At 35.4% G+C, this 18,863-nt stretch overlaps 1 protein-coding gene across 1 annotated transcript in view; it reads left to right on the top strand.

The window, feature by feature from the left end:
- The window catches only part of LOC110023203 (alpha-N-acetylglucosaminidase), a 133,033-nt gene that overhangs the window by 37,605 nt on the left and 76,565 nt on the right, over positions 1-18,863 (top strand). Inside the window, exons 5-8 of the mRNA XM_020722501.1 lie at positions 6,072-6,157; positions 6,361-6,455; positions 7,348-7,429; positions 8,283-8,389. Coding sequence (XP_020578160.1) covers positions 6,072-6,157; positions 6,361-6,455; positions 7,348-7,429; positions 8,283-8,389 — 370 coding nt within the window. The remainder of the gene's footprint in view (positions 1-6,071; positions 6,158-6,360; positions 6,456-7,347; positions 7,430-8,282; positions 8,390-18,863) is intronic.

Below are 18,863 nucleotides of genomic sequence, written 5' to 3'. Positions count from 1 at the left end.
CAGAGTCATTTTAGATTTTGCTTTAGCGTATGATTTTGTTATTACTAATAATTTATTCAAGAAAAGAGATGAACATCTTATTACTTATAATAATAGATCTAATAAAACACAAATTGATTATTTTCTTATGAGAGGAGATCGTCAAGATTGTAAAAATTGTAAGGTTATTCAAAGTGAGAATTTATGTACCCAACATCGTTTATTAGTTTTAGATTATAAATTGAAGAATTGTAAAATAAAGTGTACTAGGACTCATCATTATAAAATCAGATGAGTAAACTTAAAAGACAAATAAAATTATTTCTATGAATAAAATTCAAGATTTTAAATTTTGGGATATTCATAATGAAACAAATGCTATGTAGGATAAAATAACAAACACTATTAAACAAGTAATAAAAGATGTACTTGGAGAATCAAAAGAAAAAAAATTCTATAAATAAAAATAGTTGGTGGTGGAATAATAATGTGCAAGAAAAGATAAAATATAAGAAGTTATGTTATAAAAATTGGTTTAAATATAAAAACTCAGATAATTAGGAAAAATATCAAACGGTCCGCAGAGAGCCTAAAAGAATAATTTGTGACGCTAAAAATTTTGCTTTTAATGATCTTTTCAATAGATTATATACTAAGAAAGGTGAAAAATATATGTATAAACTAGCCAAACAAAGAGAAAAGAAAAGATTTAAATCAAGGTAACTCAAGTAAAGTGTATTAAAGATGAAAATAAAAAATTGCTTTTCTTAGAAAAAGATATTCAACAAAGGTGGGTGAGTTATTTTGAACTTTTTAATGATTATGAAAATACGATCAACCTTAGTGATCTTAATATCGTTAATTAGAGTAAACTGTTTCATTTTTACCGTCACATTAGTAAAAAATAAAAAATTGAGGCCTTAAAGAAAATCAAGGGTGGAAAGTTTATAGCACTTGTTGATATCCAATTGAAGTGTATATCTCAATTGAAATATGAAAATATTTAGGAGATTTGGGAGTTTCTTAGCTTACTAAACTCTTTAATATTATTTTAAAAGTTAAAAAGATGTCTGAGGAGTGGACGAAAACGAGGACTGGAGGAAGAGTTTTTTGGTCCCCATTTTTAAGAACAAAGGAGATGCACAAGAGTGTGCAAATTTTAGAGGGATTAAGTTAATGTGTCATACTTTAAAATTATGGGAGAGGGGAATTGAGGATATGTTAAGACGTATTACAAGATTTCTCATAATCAATTTGGATTTTTGTCGGGTAGGTCTACTATTGAAGATATACATTTATTGAGAGGTTTGATGGAGAAGTTCAGAGATAATAAGGAGAATCTACATTTGATTTTTATTGATTTAGAAAAAGCTTACGATAAGGTTCCAAGAGATATCTTTTGGAGAGTTCTGTTTCAGTTCATTTTTCTCTTTTTTTATTTTTAAAAGGAGTCGCCAGCTTGTCGATCGTCGTATACTTCCCCCATTTGAATAAATCTCCCTCCCGAACCATATAAATGATTCGAAGAGGAGAGGAATTTGTTGGTTATATCCTTCCCGTGGATAAGACGAGAGAAAAAAGCCCAAGAAAAACTTGAATCATGGAGGTCTACATTGGAGTTTACAGGCCTTCATTTGAGTAGAACTAGAACTGAATACATGGAATGTAATTTTAGTAGTAGTAGCTCTAGTGACAGAAGTGTAAGTTTGGGTGATTAAATTATTAAAAGGTGTGAACGATTTAGATTTCTCGGGTCTGTTGTTTAAAGTTGGTTGTTAATAGTAGAATTCAAGTTGGTTGGTTGAAGTGGAGGAATGCTTCGGGCTTTTTGTGTGATAGAAAAGTACAATTTAGACTGAAAGAAAAATTTATAAGACAGTGGTGAGACCTGCAATGCTCTATGGCGTTGAATGTTGGCAAATTTTGGCCTTTAAAAGAGAAGCATAATACTAAGTTAAGTGTTGCCGAGATGAGAATGATTAGGTGGATGAATTGCGAAACGAATATATTCGTGATAGGGCTGGTGTAGCTCTCTGGCAGACAAGATTAGAAAGAGTTGTCTTAGATGTTTAGATGGTTTGGTGACATTAAACTTCGACCATCTGATGATCCGATTAGGAGACATTAAGCTTCGACCATCTGATGATCCGATTAGGAGAGTAGATGCTTTAGATTCGACTTATGTTAAAAAAGGCAGAGGTAGACCTAGGAAGACTTGGGCTTATTGTATAAAAAAATGATCTTAATTTATTAGAATTAAATGAACATATGACAATCAAATAAAAAGGATTCATGTAGCCTACCCCACGTAGTGGGATTAAGGCTTTGTTGTTTTTGTTGTTGTTAAACTTAATTTAATTTGATAAAGAATAGTTGAACGTTGAAATTAAGCTTCATACCTAAAATTCTTCCCCTTTTCTGATTTCAACTTGCTTGCTAGTTACCCTAAATAAATTTGAACACAATTTAATTAAAATTTTGATTTAATGAATTTAATTTCAATTATTTACAATTAATAACTTAATACCTTACCTTACAATTGCTCTAGCTAGACCGAATAACGCGAACCAAGCAAATAAGGCTCGGTCGTGCTTAGGGCAGCTCTTATTCTGCTCGTTTATATTTAGAGCTCAAAAAGTGTGTTTGTGTTCGACTCATTTGCTTAGCGAGCCGAACAGGAGCCGTTCACGAATAAATAGCCATTTTGACAACCTTAATCACGTAGTCATAAGATGTTAAAGGTTGGAGCAAGATTTAAAAATTATTATTTATATTAACATATCATTTGAATCTAATTTAATATTTTTTATTCTATTTTCTTAATTAAAACTTTTAATTGATTATAAATCTTTGTAGCCATGTAGTCAATTAAATTTATCTCATCAAAGATATATGTATATATATATATATATAATTAATTAGTAGTATTTATATATATATTAATCTGGTATGATTGAGCTATTAGTCATATTTTTGGGTGTCTTCTCTAAAAGATGGAGAAAGGGCCTATATTAACCCACCTCATTTTGCAACCCTAGTCGTGATCTCTCTTGCATGCACAAAGCTATTGCATGCTGCTCCTTGTATAAGTGTGCCCCTACAAGCCAGAAAAAAATTGCGTACATAAGACGTATGCAGCGCTGCGTACATAATGGAGTTATTCAGGGGGTTCAGGAGGGTTTGGGGGTTATATCGGGATTATATTCTCGTTATATCCCTTGTAACCTCCATATGACTTACATGTAACCTACATGTAACCTACAAATATGTGAAAACAGAAGCGTGAAACTTATTTGTAAGTTCAAGTAGGTTACAGGTAGGTCGAGGTTACATGGAGGTTACAAGAGATATAACATGAATATAATGTCGATATAACTCCCATATAACCTTCATTATGTACGTAGCGCTTACGTACGCAAATTTTTCTCCTACAAGCCACACGACTGGTAGGAATAGCTCTCACCTCTCCGCCTTTCTCCTTTCACTCGGTTGAGCTCTCACGTATGCAAAAGGCTCCAACGAGCCATTCTTTCTCCCGAAGTTCTCGATCGAGCTTCCTACAAGCTGCACGACAAGCATAAAACACTCAGTCTTCCCCTCTATGCTTGCACGATTGATGGATCCTCGATGACACAAGAGGAAGGCTCGGGTGAGCCGCTCAAACCCTCTGGGTACCTAATTGAACTTCCCCTTCTTACTCCTTTTACTTGCTGCTTGCAACAGTCGATAGAGCTGCTTGAGTCATCTTCTCTTCGTTTTGATCTCATCTCGCCCTCCTCCTTCCTCTTTCGACTCTTTTTCGTCTTTTTTATTTTTTCTTCTTCTTCCTTTGTCTCTCACGCTATCTTTCTCGTGCTCCCTCTAGCATTCTCTCGCTCTCTCTGTCTCTCTCAGTTGATGCTCTAATCCGGTCAAGTGAGAGGAGACGAAGGGATAACATTGTTAGATTTCTTGCCAGCGGTGGGAGTAGTGATCGAAAAACAAATGTTGTACCCGTAATTTTTTTTATATAGTCAAATTAATTATAACTTCAATTAATAGGTTTCTATGCAAAATTAGTGCCTTCTTATATTGCTAGCCAACCGATTATGATCTTTACCCACATTTACCCACATTTACCCACATTTACCCACATGATTATTGAGCCAAACCATATCGGGTTTTTTTCCCCAATGATATCTTTGCTGTTTTGGATTTGGGTGATGTAGAATATTTCTCTATTGCTTTTGATGGGCTTTCGGATAAATAATTTTTGGTTCTCTTAGCTTGAAGGGGAACAAAAGTCAAGGAAGTTTATCTCTGGCACTATTCTCCAAAAATTGACAAGGTTTCAGGCAGATGTTTTTAGTAAAGGCCTATTGCTTCATGCGCCATTCATGTCCTTGAAGGTGTATTCGTTTTTATTTTTAGCTTGCAATCTTTTGCAATTGCTGCGTTGTAATATTTTTCTGTGATCGATAAAAACACTTAAAAGCTTTTCTTTTAATAAAGCATCCTGATGGTTCATACCCACATACTATTAATTGTAAATGAGCTTTGATGCTACTATTATGAATTTATCATTTATTACAGATTTTATGCCCCTCAGTTTTTATTTATGCTGGTCTCTTGTTTAAGAATATCTTTTTTCTCGGACATGTGTGTATCTGGAGGAGTTATTGTCCGCTTTCGTTTGATTTGGGTGTTAGTTTCTTATTCAAATTTGTTAGTGTGAAGGTGGTCTCAAGGGAGGATTGGCTGGTCCTCAAGGGAGGGGGGCTATCACCCCCTCCTTCCCTTATTCTTTTCCCTCCTTCCTTTTTTTCCTTCATTTCCCATTTCCTTTCTCTCCCTCCCCCTCAACCTTCCTTTCTCTCCATCTCAACCTTTCCTTCCTAAGCACTTCCCTATTTTAAATCCTTCCTAAAATCTGAAATCATAATTATATTTTTTTCTCCCTTATTATTTTAAATCCTTTTTTATTTTAAATCATGTTCTATTTTAAATCCTATTTGAAAACCTGATTATATTTATTTCCCCTTACTTTCATTGCCTAAGTGTTTCCCTATTTTAAATCCTTCCTAAAATCTGAAATCATAATTATATTTTTTTCTCCCTTATTATTTTAAATCCTGTTCTATTTTAAATCCTATCTGAGAACCTGATTATATTTTTTTCTCCTTACTTTCACTGCCTAAAATAAGTCTAGCCTCTTTATAAATATGGGATGATGTGCTTAGAGTTAGGGGTCTTCTTTTTGATATCTGAATTCAGGTTTTATCCTTGGTATTTTCTCTTCGAGGGATGTATCCGACGTTGAGGTAATGTTCCAGCTGTCCCTCTTTCGAGGTGGTGATTGTCTTCAAGGGGTCGAGTGGTGCTTCGGTTATAGCTTGACTCCGAAGAGGCATTTTTCTTACCATACTTCCGTTTTTCTGCTGTCATTTCACAATCCAGCCACCGCAGCCCCCTCTTCCACTGCTGCCAGCCACCTTCCTGCTTCCGTCCAGCCAAGGCAGCCCCTCCAACTCGCTGTCTAGGCCTTTCAAGCTCTTCCCAGCATCCCGTCGATATCCCTATAACAGCTACCTTGCTGTCCCGACCTTTCCCATCGCTGCCAATGCTTCGCCGCTCGCTGAATACCCTTCGAAAGTGCTGGCAAACCTTCGCAGCTGCTGTCCTACTTCTTCCACAGCAGCCCCCACAACTCTGGCCTTCACGCAGCCGTTGATCCAACCTCCAACGATGTTCTTGCTACTCTCCATCCGCGTTTCGACACTGTTACTATTGCCAATCTGCTGTCCTACTTCTTCCACAACGGTCCCCACCTCTTTGGCCTTTACTGCAGCCGCCAATCCAGCCTCTCCTTGCAGGACTCCCTCCTCATCAAGTGTGTTGTGTCTTCTTTGTTGAGTCATTAGTTGTAATTCTTTGTTTTGTGCTTTAGTTTTGAGAGTTTTCTTTCGTTATTTTGAGTCTTCATTGTAACATTATTTTAAGTTAACAGTAAAATTGTGTCTTGCTTTGTGATTTGGGTTAACTCCGATATGATAGTGTTTTGTTTTTCTAATTTGTTTATCTTTTTTTTTTTTGCTAATAATGTTCTATTTCAGAATTTTGGTGTCAACAATATAGATCTCGGTAATTTTTTTGGTGGGCCAGCCTTTCTCGCATGGGCTCGAATGGGGAACTTACATGGGTAAGCAACTTTTTTTTCTTAATGAGAGCGACATTCTAAATAAAAATATCATGAAGCTAAGAAAATTTTGAAGTGCTAGGAAATTATATCTTTTAATATGTTGAAAAGTAATTTCCAGTATCAGTTTGAGAGAACCTTACTTACATTGTTACAAAAATAAATATCTTTTATTTTTTATTTTTTTTATTTTGAGTGCTTTGTAGGTGGGGCGGACCACTTTCCCAGAATTGGTTGGACCAGCAACTCAGCCTCCAAAAGCTCATAGTCTCTCGTATGATTGAGCTTGGAATGACTCCTGGTATGTTTTGTATTTTTTTGATATTTTTTTTTGAAGAGTCAAATTTATATAAAGTAATAACTTAAAAAAAAAATTACCAACTTGTTTCTCTTTGCTTTTTGATTTTAGAGGAAAGAAGTTGTTATCAATTTTTGAATGTTTTAAGGTGGTCCTAATTCACAAGAAGATTGTTCCATAATTACCTAAAGTTTAACACCCCCCACCCCCTACCCCCCAACACACACACACACACACACATGTGAATGTCTGCTAGCCTATCTGTAAAGAGAAGCAGCCCTAGCAGCTGCAACTCTACCTTGAAAACACAATCCAAATTGTTTGATCAGAGTAGCACTGAAGTTTTAAAAGTGCAGCATGCTCAAGAAATCTTTATTAAGTGACTTGTGGATTATGTTGGAAAATTATTGAAATAATATCATTACCTCTTTCAATCTTCTGGTCACTAATTGGGCATAATGGCTTTTCATTCTTGCGTGATAACTGGCACTCTGAAGTTATTTACCTGTTCATGCTTGCTACACTGATATATTAATTTCTTCTAGCTCTTCTTAATATTTTCATCACCATGCACTTAAAAAGTTGTACTTTATCAGAATATTTTGTGTTTCTATATTTTTTGGGATCTCATTTCCAATTGTCTTCTAGATATGCCTGTGTTTTTGTTGGTGCTTGCATATCAGTTCAATAAGTTATAATTTTTATGTATTCATGTACAGAAAATTAGCATCTAATTTCCAATTGATGCTCGGAGACATTATCATGTTTCACTGTAGTTAATTGTAAAATTATATCTCTGCAAATCTCTTTAGGGCACTTTGTTAAGATTCAAGTTAGGACCTTAATGCTTCGCACCTAGGATTCCAATATTCCTGAAATCTATCACCTATTTCAGTGCTGCCAGCATTTTCTGGGAATGTTCCTGCAATATTCAGAACGTTGTTTCCTACTGCCAGCATTACCAGGCTGAGCAATTGGTATGTTTTAATTGGTTTTCAAGATTAATTGTTGCAGATTGCAGCACTGTTTACAGCCTAGTTAACTTATTATATGATTCTGTTCTGTTATTTTCTGTTGATCATCTAGCTTCTGCTTTTAGCCTACTTAATTCCTTATTTTCTGATGGTAGATGTGTTGAACATTTGTGCTTTCTTATTTTTCACCTTTCTCTTCTTTTTTCCATAGAATACTGATTTATATGGCTAACAGTATTAGACACTGTTATATGCTCGCTTGATTCAATTATTTTATAAAATCTTTGATGGTTACTTGAAATGTCACTGTTTTAAGTGCGAATCTTTGGCATTGGATTGAATTAGGTCTACCCCTCTCAATCATTCCATATTCCCTCACCTGCATATATCTACTTGCTTAAGCTTCTTCAAGTGAGAAGTAGAGGATATATCCAATTTATTCTTTTTTCGTATATACTTAATTTGTCTGCATGGATGACAAGCAGTTTGTGCAGCCTATTCTTTCACCTAAGGCATTGAGAGTCTTACTTTAACTTAATCTACCTCACATTTATCATTGATCATTAAAATCTTACAAGGGCTGGTTGAAATACTAATTATTAGCAACTAAGTGTGCCCTCTAACTTCCACTATCTATGAAACTGCAACTAGTAAGTTTATCGATGATGATAATATGGTTGTATATTTGGTAGGATGGAGGTACAATCAGAATAGCATGTGTTTTTCTCATGAGCGTAAGAGGAAAATTATCTGAGCGCATTGGAACAAATTTTTATTTATTTATTTATTTTTCTATACTACTAGTCTGCATTGATTAATCCTAAGTGATGTGTTCCTTGCATTATCTTCTATTTAGGAACACTGTCAATGGTGACCCACGTTGGTGCTGCACATATCTTCTTGATCCATCAGACCCTCTATTTATTGAACTTGGCAGAGCATTTATCAAGCAGCAAATTAAAGGTTTTTGGTTTTGTATGCTCGTCAATTGTAGTTTTTTATTCTGTATTGTATTTTAAAGAATATAATGTAATCTTTTCTTTCAATAGCTCCGTCTACAAAAATATTTCCAAACTGTGAACATAAATTGCTAAGATCAGCTTTTGCTAGTACTTCTAAGGTGAAAATAATCTGGAAGATCATTGATTACAGTGGCACTCAGAGATGATTCCTGCATTGATAATGGTATATAATGTAGAATCTTTTCTTATTCCAACGTCTAACTTGAAAAACAAAGGTATCTTTACTATTTGAGATATCATAGAATCTACTTCAATTCAATGATTACAACTGAAATTGGAGTCATGTATATTAGGCGTGTGTAGGGTTACTGTCAGTATATCATTAATTTATTTTTGCACTTTTGAGTTTCCATTTAAATGCCTCTTATAATAAAAGTTGAACTTAAATTATCATTCAAATGCCTGTGAATAACCTTTAAATCATGATATTTAGTTGTTTATGGCTATTTCTCCGTACCGACATTTGTTTCGGCCTCCCTAAATTGCTTCAAGGATTTTGGGCTCATTCCTATGACTATGTACTTTCTAGGCTTTCTTCATTGAAGAAAAATCATGTAGTGTAGAAACTTGATAGAGGCTTATTGAACAATAGAAAGTAAGTCATTTTTGTCCGCATTCTTGTATAATATTGTCCTTAGTATTCCAAACATAAATCTAACTTTTGTAGCTGTGTGCATTTAGGGACCAAATCCATTTGGTATAGTCATTTGGTTCCAAGCACAAGTTGTCATGCATGAGTATCCTTGATAGGTTGCAGAACTAAAAAATTACCAAAATAGTCCTTTGAGGGAGAATTATTTAGTCTAAGGACTAATTTGACACTTTTATTGATTGAGGGAATCAGTTTGATACTTTTCTTGTGGTAGAATTTTCTTTATTTTATTTAGCAGAAGTTGCTAATGTCAAATCATATTTTATGTGCATACTAAACTCTATATTTAGAGTATAACTAAAGCCTTTGACTTTAAGAAAACACTTCCTTACTATTGTTCTTTGGCATTATTAGTCTTGCAAAAGCTAATGACATTCACAATATTTTGTTTCTATCTAGTTTCATGAGTGTTGATAATGCTCAACAAACTTACTTTTCATTTTGTACTCTTCTTAAAAATGTAATGACTAGCATGACTCAGAAAGGAGATTGAGAAGCCTACCTCAAGTTGTGCCCGTAACGTCCGACAAAATAAAAAAAATAATAAAAAAAAACCTGAACCAACTAATGTTAGGTCAATTGAATAGACATTAAGTTGTTCGTCTTATAAGGTATGCAGGCGAGGTGAAAGGAGAGAGGGCGTAACTCTCGTGCAAGCTGATCAAACACACATAAGGGGAGAGGAATTGGATGAGAGCTTTAGAAAACGAACAGGCTCAAAGACGGACAAGAAATGAATGTGGGAGAGTGACATCAACGACATGCAACCAAGCTGAGATTGCAAGCAACTTTGTGACGCGGCCTTGCACCATGTGAATAGGGAGGCGAAGCAAGTTTGAGTAGCTTGAACGTACGGCTTGGGCGATGAGTAAGGCTCGAGCAACATAAGTGTGGGAATTGAGAGGCAGGCGACTTTGGGCAACCAAAGTGTCTGTTTGGGCACACGAATCCAAACAAGAGCAAGCTAGATGGGAGTGCGATTAAGTTTTAAAGGATTGAAGCAGTAGTTTTAAGCTAAATCCTAAAGGACCTGAACAAATTTTTTTCATTTATCTTTAAATGATTTGTTTAATTCTATTTCATGGAAAAAGAATTGTATTGAAAAGAAATTTAGGGCATTTAACTCGTTGTATCAACATTTAAAATTTGTTTTATTAATAAAAAGTATAATAAAATAAATAAAGATAAAATAATAGTAAATAAAATTAATGAACAATGTATTTAAAAATATGAAATTGAGTAAAATTTTCTATTTCACATTAAATAGGAAGTTGTAGTTGTAAAGCAGTTGAAAAAATATAAAAAAATGATAATAAGACTTATAATAATATATAGTTGAAGAATATGTTAAATTTATAAATTATGTTTGGTATGAACTTGTCGAATTTAAGGTTTAATGATGATTTTCTATTTTTTTATTTTTTTAGGTTTAATGATGATTTTTTTACATGTGAATAACATAAAAGTTAGGGTTAAATTAATTAGAAGTTAATCTTCATAATATATGAATTATCAAAATAAAAAAAGTTAATTAATAAATTCTAAATATTATAACAAGACAAATTTTAATAAGAATTATATTAATGACAATATATCAAATTTTAAATTAATTTATAAGATATTAGTAATGATTTGTATTTGTATAACTCATCGTTTCTAGGGAAAATGAGGGAGTCGAAGAGTGGAAGACGAAGTGAGCGGTCGTGAACGTAAATGGATAATTTGTTCTATAAGTCGACACGTATGAAGGGAGGCAAAGGTAAGATCGAGAGGCTTCACAGCAGACGCCGACTCCGAGTGAGAACAGCATAACTCGGGGGGTCGACTGATGTTCTATCAATCGACACATATGAAGGGGGACCGACGAGCTCAAGCAAGGGCTTCCCCATAACCGAAGGCGGTGGCATTGATGGACGAAGATGTCTGTGATCGTCGAATAGAGGAGACGAGACACTAGGGCTCAACGAGGGTGATGAAGCATGCGATTGAAGCCAAAAAATAATTGTCGTTGAGCAAGCTAGGGCGATGGTGTGAGAAAATTGAACCCAAGTAAAAAAATCATTAACTCCCTGGTTTGAAGGCTCATTTGTTTAATCTCGAGATCCTCTTTTCCTTAGTTGCAATGTTTGGAAAACCTCTAAAGATGGATTTCACCACCTACACTTTATTTGGGCCTTCTATGGTTAGAATCTTTATTGAACTTGATATCACTTTATCACCTTTTGATGAGGTTTGGATCGGCTCTGCGCATAATGGTTTTTGGCAATAGGTGATTCTAGAGAAACACCCTCTTATTGTACACATTGTCGTATGTTTGGCCATGACCCCGTTCAGTGTTTTCACTTACATCCTGAGTTGCAGAAGCGGAATATGGTGAATCATAATAGTGGGACTAATATAGAGCAGCATCCACCACCTCCAACTCTCACTGTCTCTACGGAAGAATTGATTCCGACTTTTCATGCTGATATGAATACCAATTATATTGGGCCTATTTCTCCTCGAGTTTGGAGTGCAGATATGGCTCCTTCTGAGGTTGGTCTTCATGCTGACGGGAAAATTCCCACTCCATCCGAACTTATTGGCCCTTTTTCTCCTCAAGTTAGGATAGCGCTTCGGGTCCCTGAGGAGGTTATTCTTCCTGCCGTCTGAGAAGCTACCCCCTCTCCTCCTGAAACTACTAATCATTTTGAGAATGTTTTGCCCCATCTTGACTCAGTTGCAGTGGCCTCTAACATCCCTTTGGAGGAGGTTTCAAATATATTGAGAGAAGAATGATAATTTCAGAAGTATCTCAGGAAAAAGTATAAAGGTCGTAATGAGTTAGAAAATCTCAAGATGGAAAATGCATTGATTGATGTGGATCATTATTATTCAGAGGGTGATCATGAGCATACCCGGACTAGATCTTCTAGAAAGGGTAAGTTGTCTATTCATTTTTAATGTCTTAATTTGGAATTTCAGGGGAGTTGCAGATCCTTACTCCCTTGATAGACTTAAATTAATGACAAGGATTCATAAAGTTGGTATTCTCTCTATTTTGGAACCTATGGTATCTTCTCCAGATGCTCGCATTATGGGTAAATTCAATCATTTTTCTTTCTTTAGTAATTGTTCTAATAAGATTTGGTTGTTTTGGCGGAAACACATCACTGCTAATGTTATTGCTGATGATAGACAATTTGTGCATGTCTATTTCGCTATGGAGGAGTTTTCGGGATGCACATCACTGCTAATGTTATTTCTGATGATAGACAATTTGTGCATGTCTATTTTGCTATGGAGGAGTTTTCGGGATGACTGGCATTCGTATATGTTGGGTCTTCTACTTCTGCCAGATATGACCTTTGACACAATCTCTAGTATGGGAACTTTAACTCAAGATAATTGGATGGTTGGAGGGGATTTTAATGTGATTATGCATAATTCTGAGAAATTGGGAAGAAGGAGAGTAAACCTCGCTTTGATAGATAAATTCAACAGAGGATATTGCTGGTCTTTCTGATTTGGGTTTTACTGGTTTTAAGTTTACTTGGAAAAGTGGGGAACTTTTTGAACGCCTTGATAGATGTTTTGCTAATCAGTCATGGATTTCCTCTAATAGCTTCTCTCAAGTTCAACCCCTTTGTAGTTCTAGCTCTGATCATAATCCCCTCATTTCCTTTGATTTTTTCAAAGAGATTTCTAGATTCCACTTCAGATATTTGAATGTCTGGGCAAAACACGATGACTTTATGAGATTTATTGAAGCTAATTGGAGATGTGTTGAGGTGGGCAGCGCTTGGTTTATTCTTTGGAAGTTACATAAAAAGTGACATCTACTTTGAGAACATGGAACTGGGAAGTTTTTGGTGATGTCCATGCTAGGGTTACAAAGGTTGAACAAAGGGTCACCATGTTACCGACTTTTGACAAATCTTCAGTCGATCTAGTTCCTCATCTTCAGGAAGCTCATAATGAGTTGCTAGAGGCTTGTCTTTGGAAGGAAGAGTTACTGCAACTACAAGCTGGGGAGATACACTTTACTCAAAGTAATAGAAATACTAAGTATTTTCATGCTTGTATTAAACATCGTAGAGCTCTTAACACCATTGTTAGAATTAAAAATGCTGCTGGAAACTGGATTACTGGGGATGAGGAGTTAGGTGAGAGTGTTGTTCTTTATTTCTCCAACTTGTTTGAAGCTTGTGAGACCTCAGACATTATTGAGGTTCTTCTCTTTAATGATGTGAGACAATACACGGAGGAGCTAGATCTGTGGCGTTCCTACCAGTGAGGAGATTTTTTCCGTGCTCTCGGAAATTAATTGTAATAAAGCCCTTGGTCCGGATGGCTTTGCCTCTGATTTTTACATTTTCTCTTTAATGATGTGAGACAATACACAGAGGAGCTAGATCTTTGTGGCGTTCCTACCAGTTAGGAGATTTTTTCCGTGCTCTCAGAAATTAATTGTAATAAAGCTCTTGGTCCGGATGGCTTTGCCTCTGATTTTTACATTAAATGCTAGAGTATTGTGAAGAGAGAAGTTGTGGAAACCATTCTAAGTTTTTCTCTCCCTGGAAATTACGTCTCTGCCGCCACTTTTGTCCTCATTCCTAAATTAACTCAAAAAACCTCTTAGGAGCATTTTAGACCTATATCTCTTACATATGTTGTATCGAAAGTTATTAGTAAACTTTTGGTTAGAAGGATTCAACTTCATCTTCTTCATTTAATATTTCCAAATCAATTTGCTTTTATCCAAGGTCGGGGGATTACTGATAATATTATTCTGACAAGAACCTATTTATGACATTGATAAGAGATGTAGAGGTGGCAACTTGATTACTAAACTGGATATCCGTAAAGCTTATGACTTTAAGCTGGGATTTTCTTCTTGCTGCCCTTCAAGAGAGAGGCTTTTCTTTGGATTTTTGCAAGCTTGTCTACACCTGGCTTCATTGTAATAAATATAGCATCCTCCTTAACAGTAATTCTCATGGTTTTTTTAGTGCTGGTCGCAGGATTAAGCAATTATCCCCTACTATTTTCACTCTAGTCTTTGATTACTTCTCTCGTTTGATTAAGGATCTCTACAACAAAATTCTCACTTTTCACTACACCCATAAATGAAAGGTTCTGGTCACCCATTTGGCTTATGCTAATGATGTTATTTTATTTTCTAATGCCAGCAAACAATCAATCAAGTGGTTTCTGAGCTTCATTTTAGCGCAAATAAATGTCACTTGTATATGGGCAACACCTTCAATCGTGGAAATGCTAGTTGGGTTGCCAATTTCACTGGGTTTTCCCTCTTTACTCTTCCGCTTAAATACTTGGGGGTTAATTTACTCAAGGGAAGGAGAAGGCAAACCTAATTAGATGAGGTTGTGGAGAAGGTTAGGAAACGAATCTTTGATTGGAAAAATAATTTCTTGTCTTTTGGTGGTCGTATTACTGTGCTTAAGAGCATTTTACAGAGTTTGTCGTTGTATGCGTTACAAGTTCTCCAAATTAAAAAGGGCACACAATTGGTCCTTGAAAGATGTTTCTATAATTTCTTATAGGCGGGTGGCCACTCTGGTAGGAGATGACTGCCTTGGAAGAGCATTTGTAAACTGACTTATGCAGGTGGGTTAGGCTTTAAATTGCTTCATCACATTGCTGACATAAACTTTTTCAAATTATGGTTTAAATTTCAGAAAAGGGACTCCTTGTGGGCTGTGGGCTGCGTTCATGTAGGGAAAATACTGTCATAATAGCAATCCCTCCTTGGCTAATTGGTGTTTGGGTGATTTTAGGGTGTGGAAGAAGATGTTGCAAGTTAGAGAGTGGGTTAAAGATTATATTTCTTGGGAGATGGGGTGTGACAACCTCTCTTTTTGGCATGATTCCTGGTCCCAGGTTCCTCTGAATTTGAGGGAGGCGGTGTATGTCGACCTTATTGTTTCTGACACTTGGCTAGATGGTAATTATAATCTTCCCCTTCTTAATCAGTTGGTGGGGTTGGAGGGTGCACAATTTATTTCAGCTAATCCTTATGAGCCTCATTTGAAAGACACTCCGGTACTGAAATTGTTAGCTAGAGGTTCGATCACTAAATCTTTATATTCTGCTTTACATACCTTTAATAAAAACTCTTGGGGAGAGAGTGTTTGGAACTGGGCTTTAACCACCCTTTCTCTGTCTTTCTTGGTTTGGAAGATCTTTCATTTTGTTATCCCTTGTGATGATATTTTAAAATTGAAAGACTTAGACTTGTTTCTCGATACCTGTTTTGCAATGCTGCAGAGGATTCTATTAAGCATCATTTCTTCTTATGCTTATTTTCTCTGTTTATTTGGCGAAAGGCCGGTCACTTGTTTAGGATCACCATGTCTCATGCTCGGAATTTAACTGACACTATTGAGGTTTGTAACCCTGCTCGGGGCAAAAACTCTTTTTGCAAATTTTAAATTTATCCTTAATTTGTTTGTTGGTTTATATGGATGACCCGTAACGATATCAGGCATGTTGGTAAAAATATTAATAATGCAACGATTTTTGCTAACATCATTGCATATATTAATAAAATTTTTACGTTGGGAGTTGTGAAACACAATTTCTTTTCGGGTATATCATATTTCGAATCCTTGGGGATTACCAATATTTTGGGGGGAGGATACCGCAACTCCCGGTTTTAGCGAGATGGTGGCCTCCTGTTGCCGGGTGGGTAAAAATTAACACGGATGGGAGCTGGGAATCTACTAATGCTGGCACTGGGGGTATTGCTCGGAATGATAATGGTAATTGTATTCTCTTCGCCTCCTCCCTTTATTTCACCGATAGTCCCCTGGAAGCTGAGGCTAGAGCCATTTTGATGACTGTTACTGTTGCTTTATCGCTTAATTGGCATTTTCTTATTATTAAGACTGACTTTCATATTTTGGTTGATATACTTAATAATGGGGCTGAAGCACTGTGGAAGCACTGTGGGACATTCTTTATTGCATTAAGAGAATTAAACTCATCTCTTCCCATCTCTCTGTTGTTTGGAGGTTCATATATTGTGAGGGAATTAGGGCGGTCAATTGACTCGTTGCTTTTGGTATTGAGAGTAACAATATTCTAGTGGGCAGGGTGCCACCCCATCTTTGCATATTTTGGCTGTTGGGGACAGAAAATGGATGCTCCCCATCTTAAAAGTAAAATATGAATATCATGTTAATTATATACTTTTCATCCCGAGCCAATTGACCGCCCTATTTCCCTCAGAAAATAAAGTTAATTACGATTACGTAAAGTAAAATGATGGAAATTAATACTTAAAATGTTTAGTTAATTTAAATAATATGAATAAATTAAATTTGAGTAATATGAATATCATGTTTATTATATACATCAATTTTAGAAAAGTTAAGGTCAAGACAAATCCAAGAACAAGTAAATCGATATCATGGCGAGTAATCATATTCTTACTATGACAGTATTTTGTTTTTTCTCGATCAAATTCGTTTACTGTTACTATTATTAGTTACATTTATATCACTGCATACCCATGATTTATGATTATATTGAGTTTTTGTTTTTATTATAAGACTGACATGTACACTTAGTATTATTTAAATTATCATTGATATTTAATTTTGTATAAGTATATTGACTGCTATACAAATAAGAATGAAATAATCATTATTAAATATTGTTTGTTATAGTATGCTTGCATGTGCATACGACTATAATAGAGTTCATCAATGGTACTAACGGGGGGCACTAAGGTGCACACTAAAGTACACATGCTCATAAATGCAAAAAAAAAAAATATTAATATTGAAGTACCTTAACTGGTTTAGACGATGCTCATGTGACTGTTGTACAAATATAAAATAATATTGATATGTAATTGTTATAATAAAATAACTTGAATTTTATGAAATATCGTGAGTGATCATATTCATAAACTATTAAATATTTTATACTGATATTTTTTATAAAAGCTTAACTGATATGTATATTATTTTTGTTTTTATTATGTTACTGTAGTCTAAAAGTCTGAGTATTCACTGACTTTAGTTACCTCCATGTTGCTTTAAACTAATATTTGCGGTTTAGTTGAGTGATTAAAAAATGAGCGATAGATGAGAAAATATTTATAGAAGGGGCGACCAAACAGTAATGAGGTAAATTTAATTGTACTGTTTTAATTTATTTTCTTTAGCGACTCTTTTATTAATTTAAATGTTTGTTTTATAAAATGAATATAGAAAATTTTAATTTCCATAGTTTGACCGTCTATTTCCACCTTGGTTACTTCCATGTTCTGGGCAAAGTCGTGACAATTTAAAATAAAATAGTGATTAATTGTTATATATTTATATATTTTTTTGAGAAAGCCCAATGCCTAATATATTAGAAAGAAATAATGATACAGATAGATTGTGTGAAAGGGCCCAAACATGATATATTGCCCACTCGATAACTACTGCATGCAAATAGTTTAAAAAAAAAGAAAATACAGAAAATACATGAGAGACCTAAAGAAAAAACCAAAAGTGCAAAACACATAGTATCAGGTAGCTAGAGAACGACCCAATTTTGCCCTGTCTCTACCTCTAGTTTTAGGAAGAAGTCAGCTAACAAATTGATAAGATGAGTGTCATTGCCAGTAGTAACCAATGTATCGTACAAAAGTTTCTGAGCTCGAGTCGGCCTCCATTCTTCTTCTTCCTCCTGGAATAGACCCGTCATTCCTCATCCGAAGATTGGTTCACCTGATCAGTGGATTGGTCTAAAGTGTGCCGGTCATGTGTAGGTTGTTGAATATTAGAAGAAACTACTTGTTGTACCAGCTGATCTTTTATTGGATCAAAGGAGCATTCTCTTGTGTCTTGGGATGTAAGTGAATTTTCTTCATTAACAGTGAGTGATATAAACACGTTTGGATCTGTACTTGTAGTATGGGGAGATGCTTCATGGGACTTCAGAGTACCATGCTCCGAACCAGCTGTCGGAATAGGGTGTTCAAAAGCAGGAGCGTCCAGGAGTAGAACGGCTTGGGTATGGTGTTCTTCATCAGGAACTACGGTGTTGGAAAGAGGATCCGATTGCATCTTCTCAGCATGAATGATAGGTGGCTGATCTTTAGTGATATCCGACCTTAGATGAGGATGCAAGCGATAGCAGACAGTAGAACTGTGACCAAACATATTACAATGAGAGCAACAAGGACGGTGTGGTTCTGTTTCAACCTTTTCCCAATATTGTTAGTGGTTCCAATCCATACCTTGTCCGGAGCTGGTTGAGTGATATCTCTCTCAAGTAACAAACAAGCAATAGAGGGTGTGGTGACATCAAACGTATGACTATTAACCTTGAGAGACTTACCTTAAGCAGTAGGTAAGGAGTAAAAAATTTTCAAGTTAAACAGATGTAATTTTAACCCCGGAAACTATCTCCAAACAATAATAGGGGACTCCGCTTTTAAATCAAAATCGACAGTCCACTTTAGAATTTTCATAAAATAGTTATCGATCTTGATAATTTTATGAGAAAAAATACGAGTGTAATCGGCGTCGTGAGATAATTGAATAAGTATATGTCGACCGTCAAGTTAGCCAATACTCCAACTGTCCAATAGCTTCATTGTATCAAAATCTTTCCGAATGTTTTCAAGTTTTGGTTGACCATAAAGGAATTTCCCCACTAGAGCAAAACGTCAAGAGGACCGAAGAGTACTCGTTTTAACCTCAGTGAGAATAAGAGCAGAATTCCCAATTTTTTTTCCAAGTTTTTAATGAAAGTGTAA

The sequence above is a fragment of the Phalaenopsis equestris genome, unplaced genomic scaffold, assembly GCF_001263595.1.
Source record: "Phalaenopsis equestris unplaced genomic scaffold, ASM126359v1 Scaffold000223, whole genome shotgun sequence".
NCBI classification, from domain to species: Eukaryota; Viridiplantae; Streptophyta; class Magnoliopsida; order Asparagales; family Orchidaceae; genus Phalaenopsis; species Phalaenopsis equestris.
Note: the sequence above shows the minus strand (reverse complement) of the source record. Positions and strands in the feature narration are given on the sequence as shown.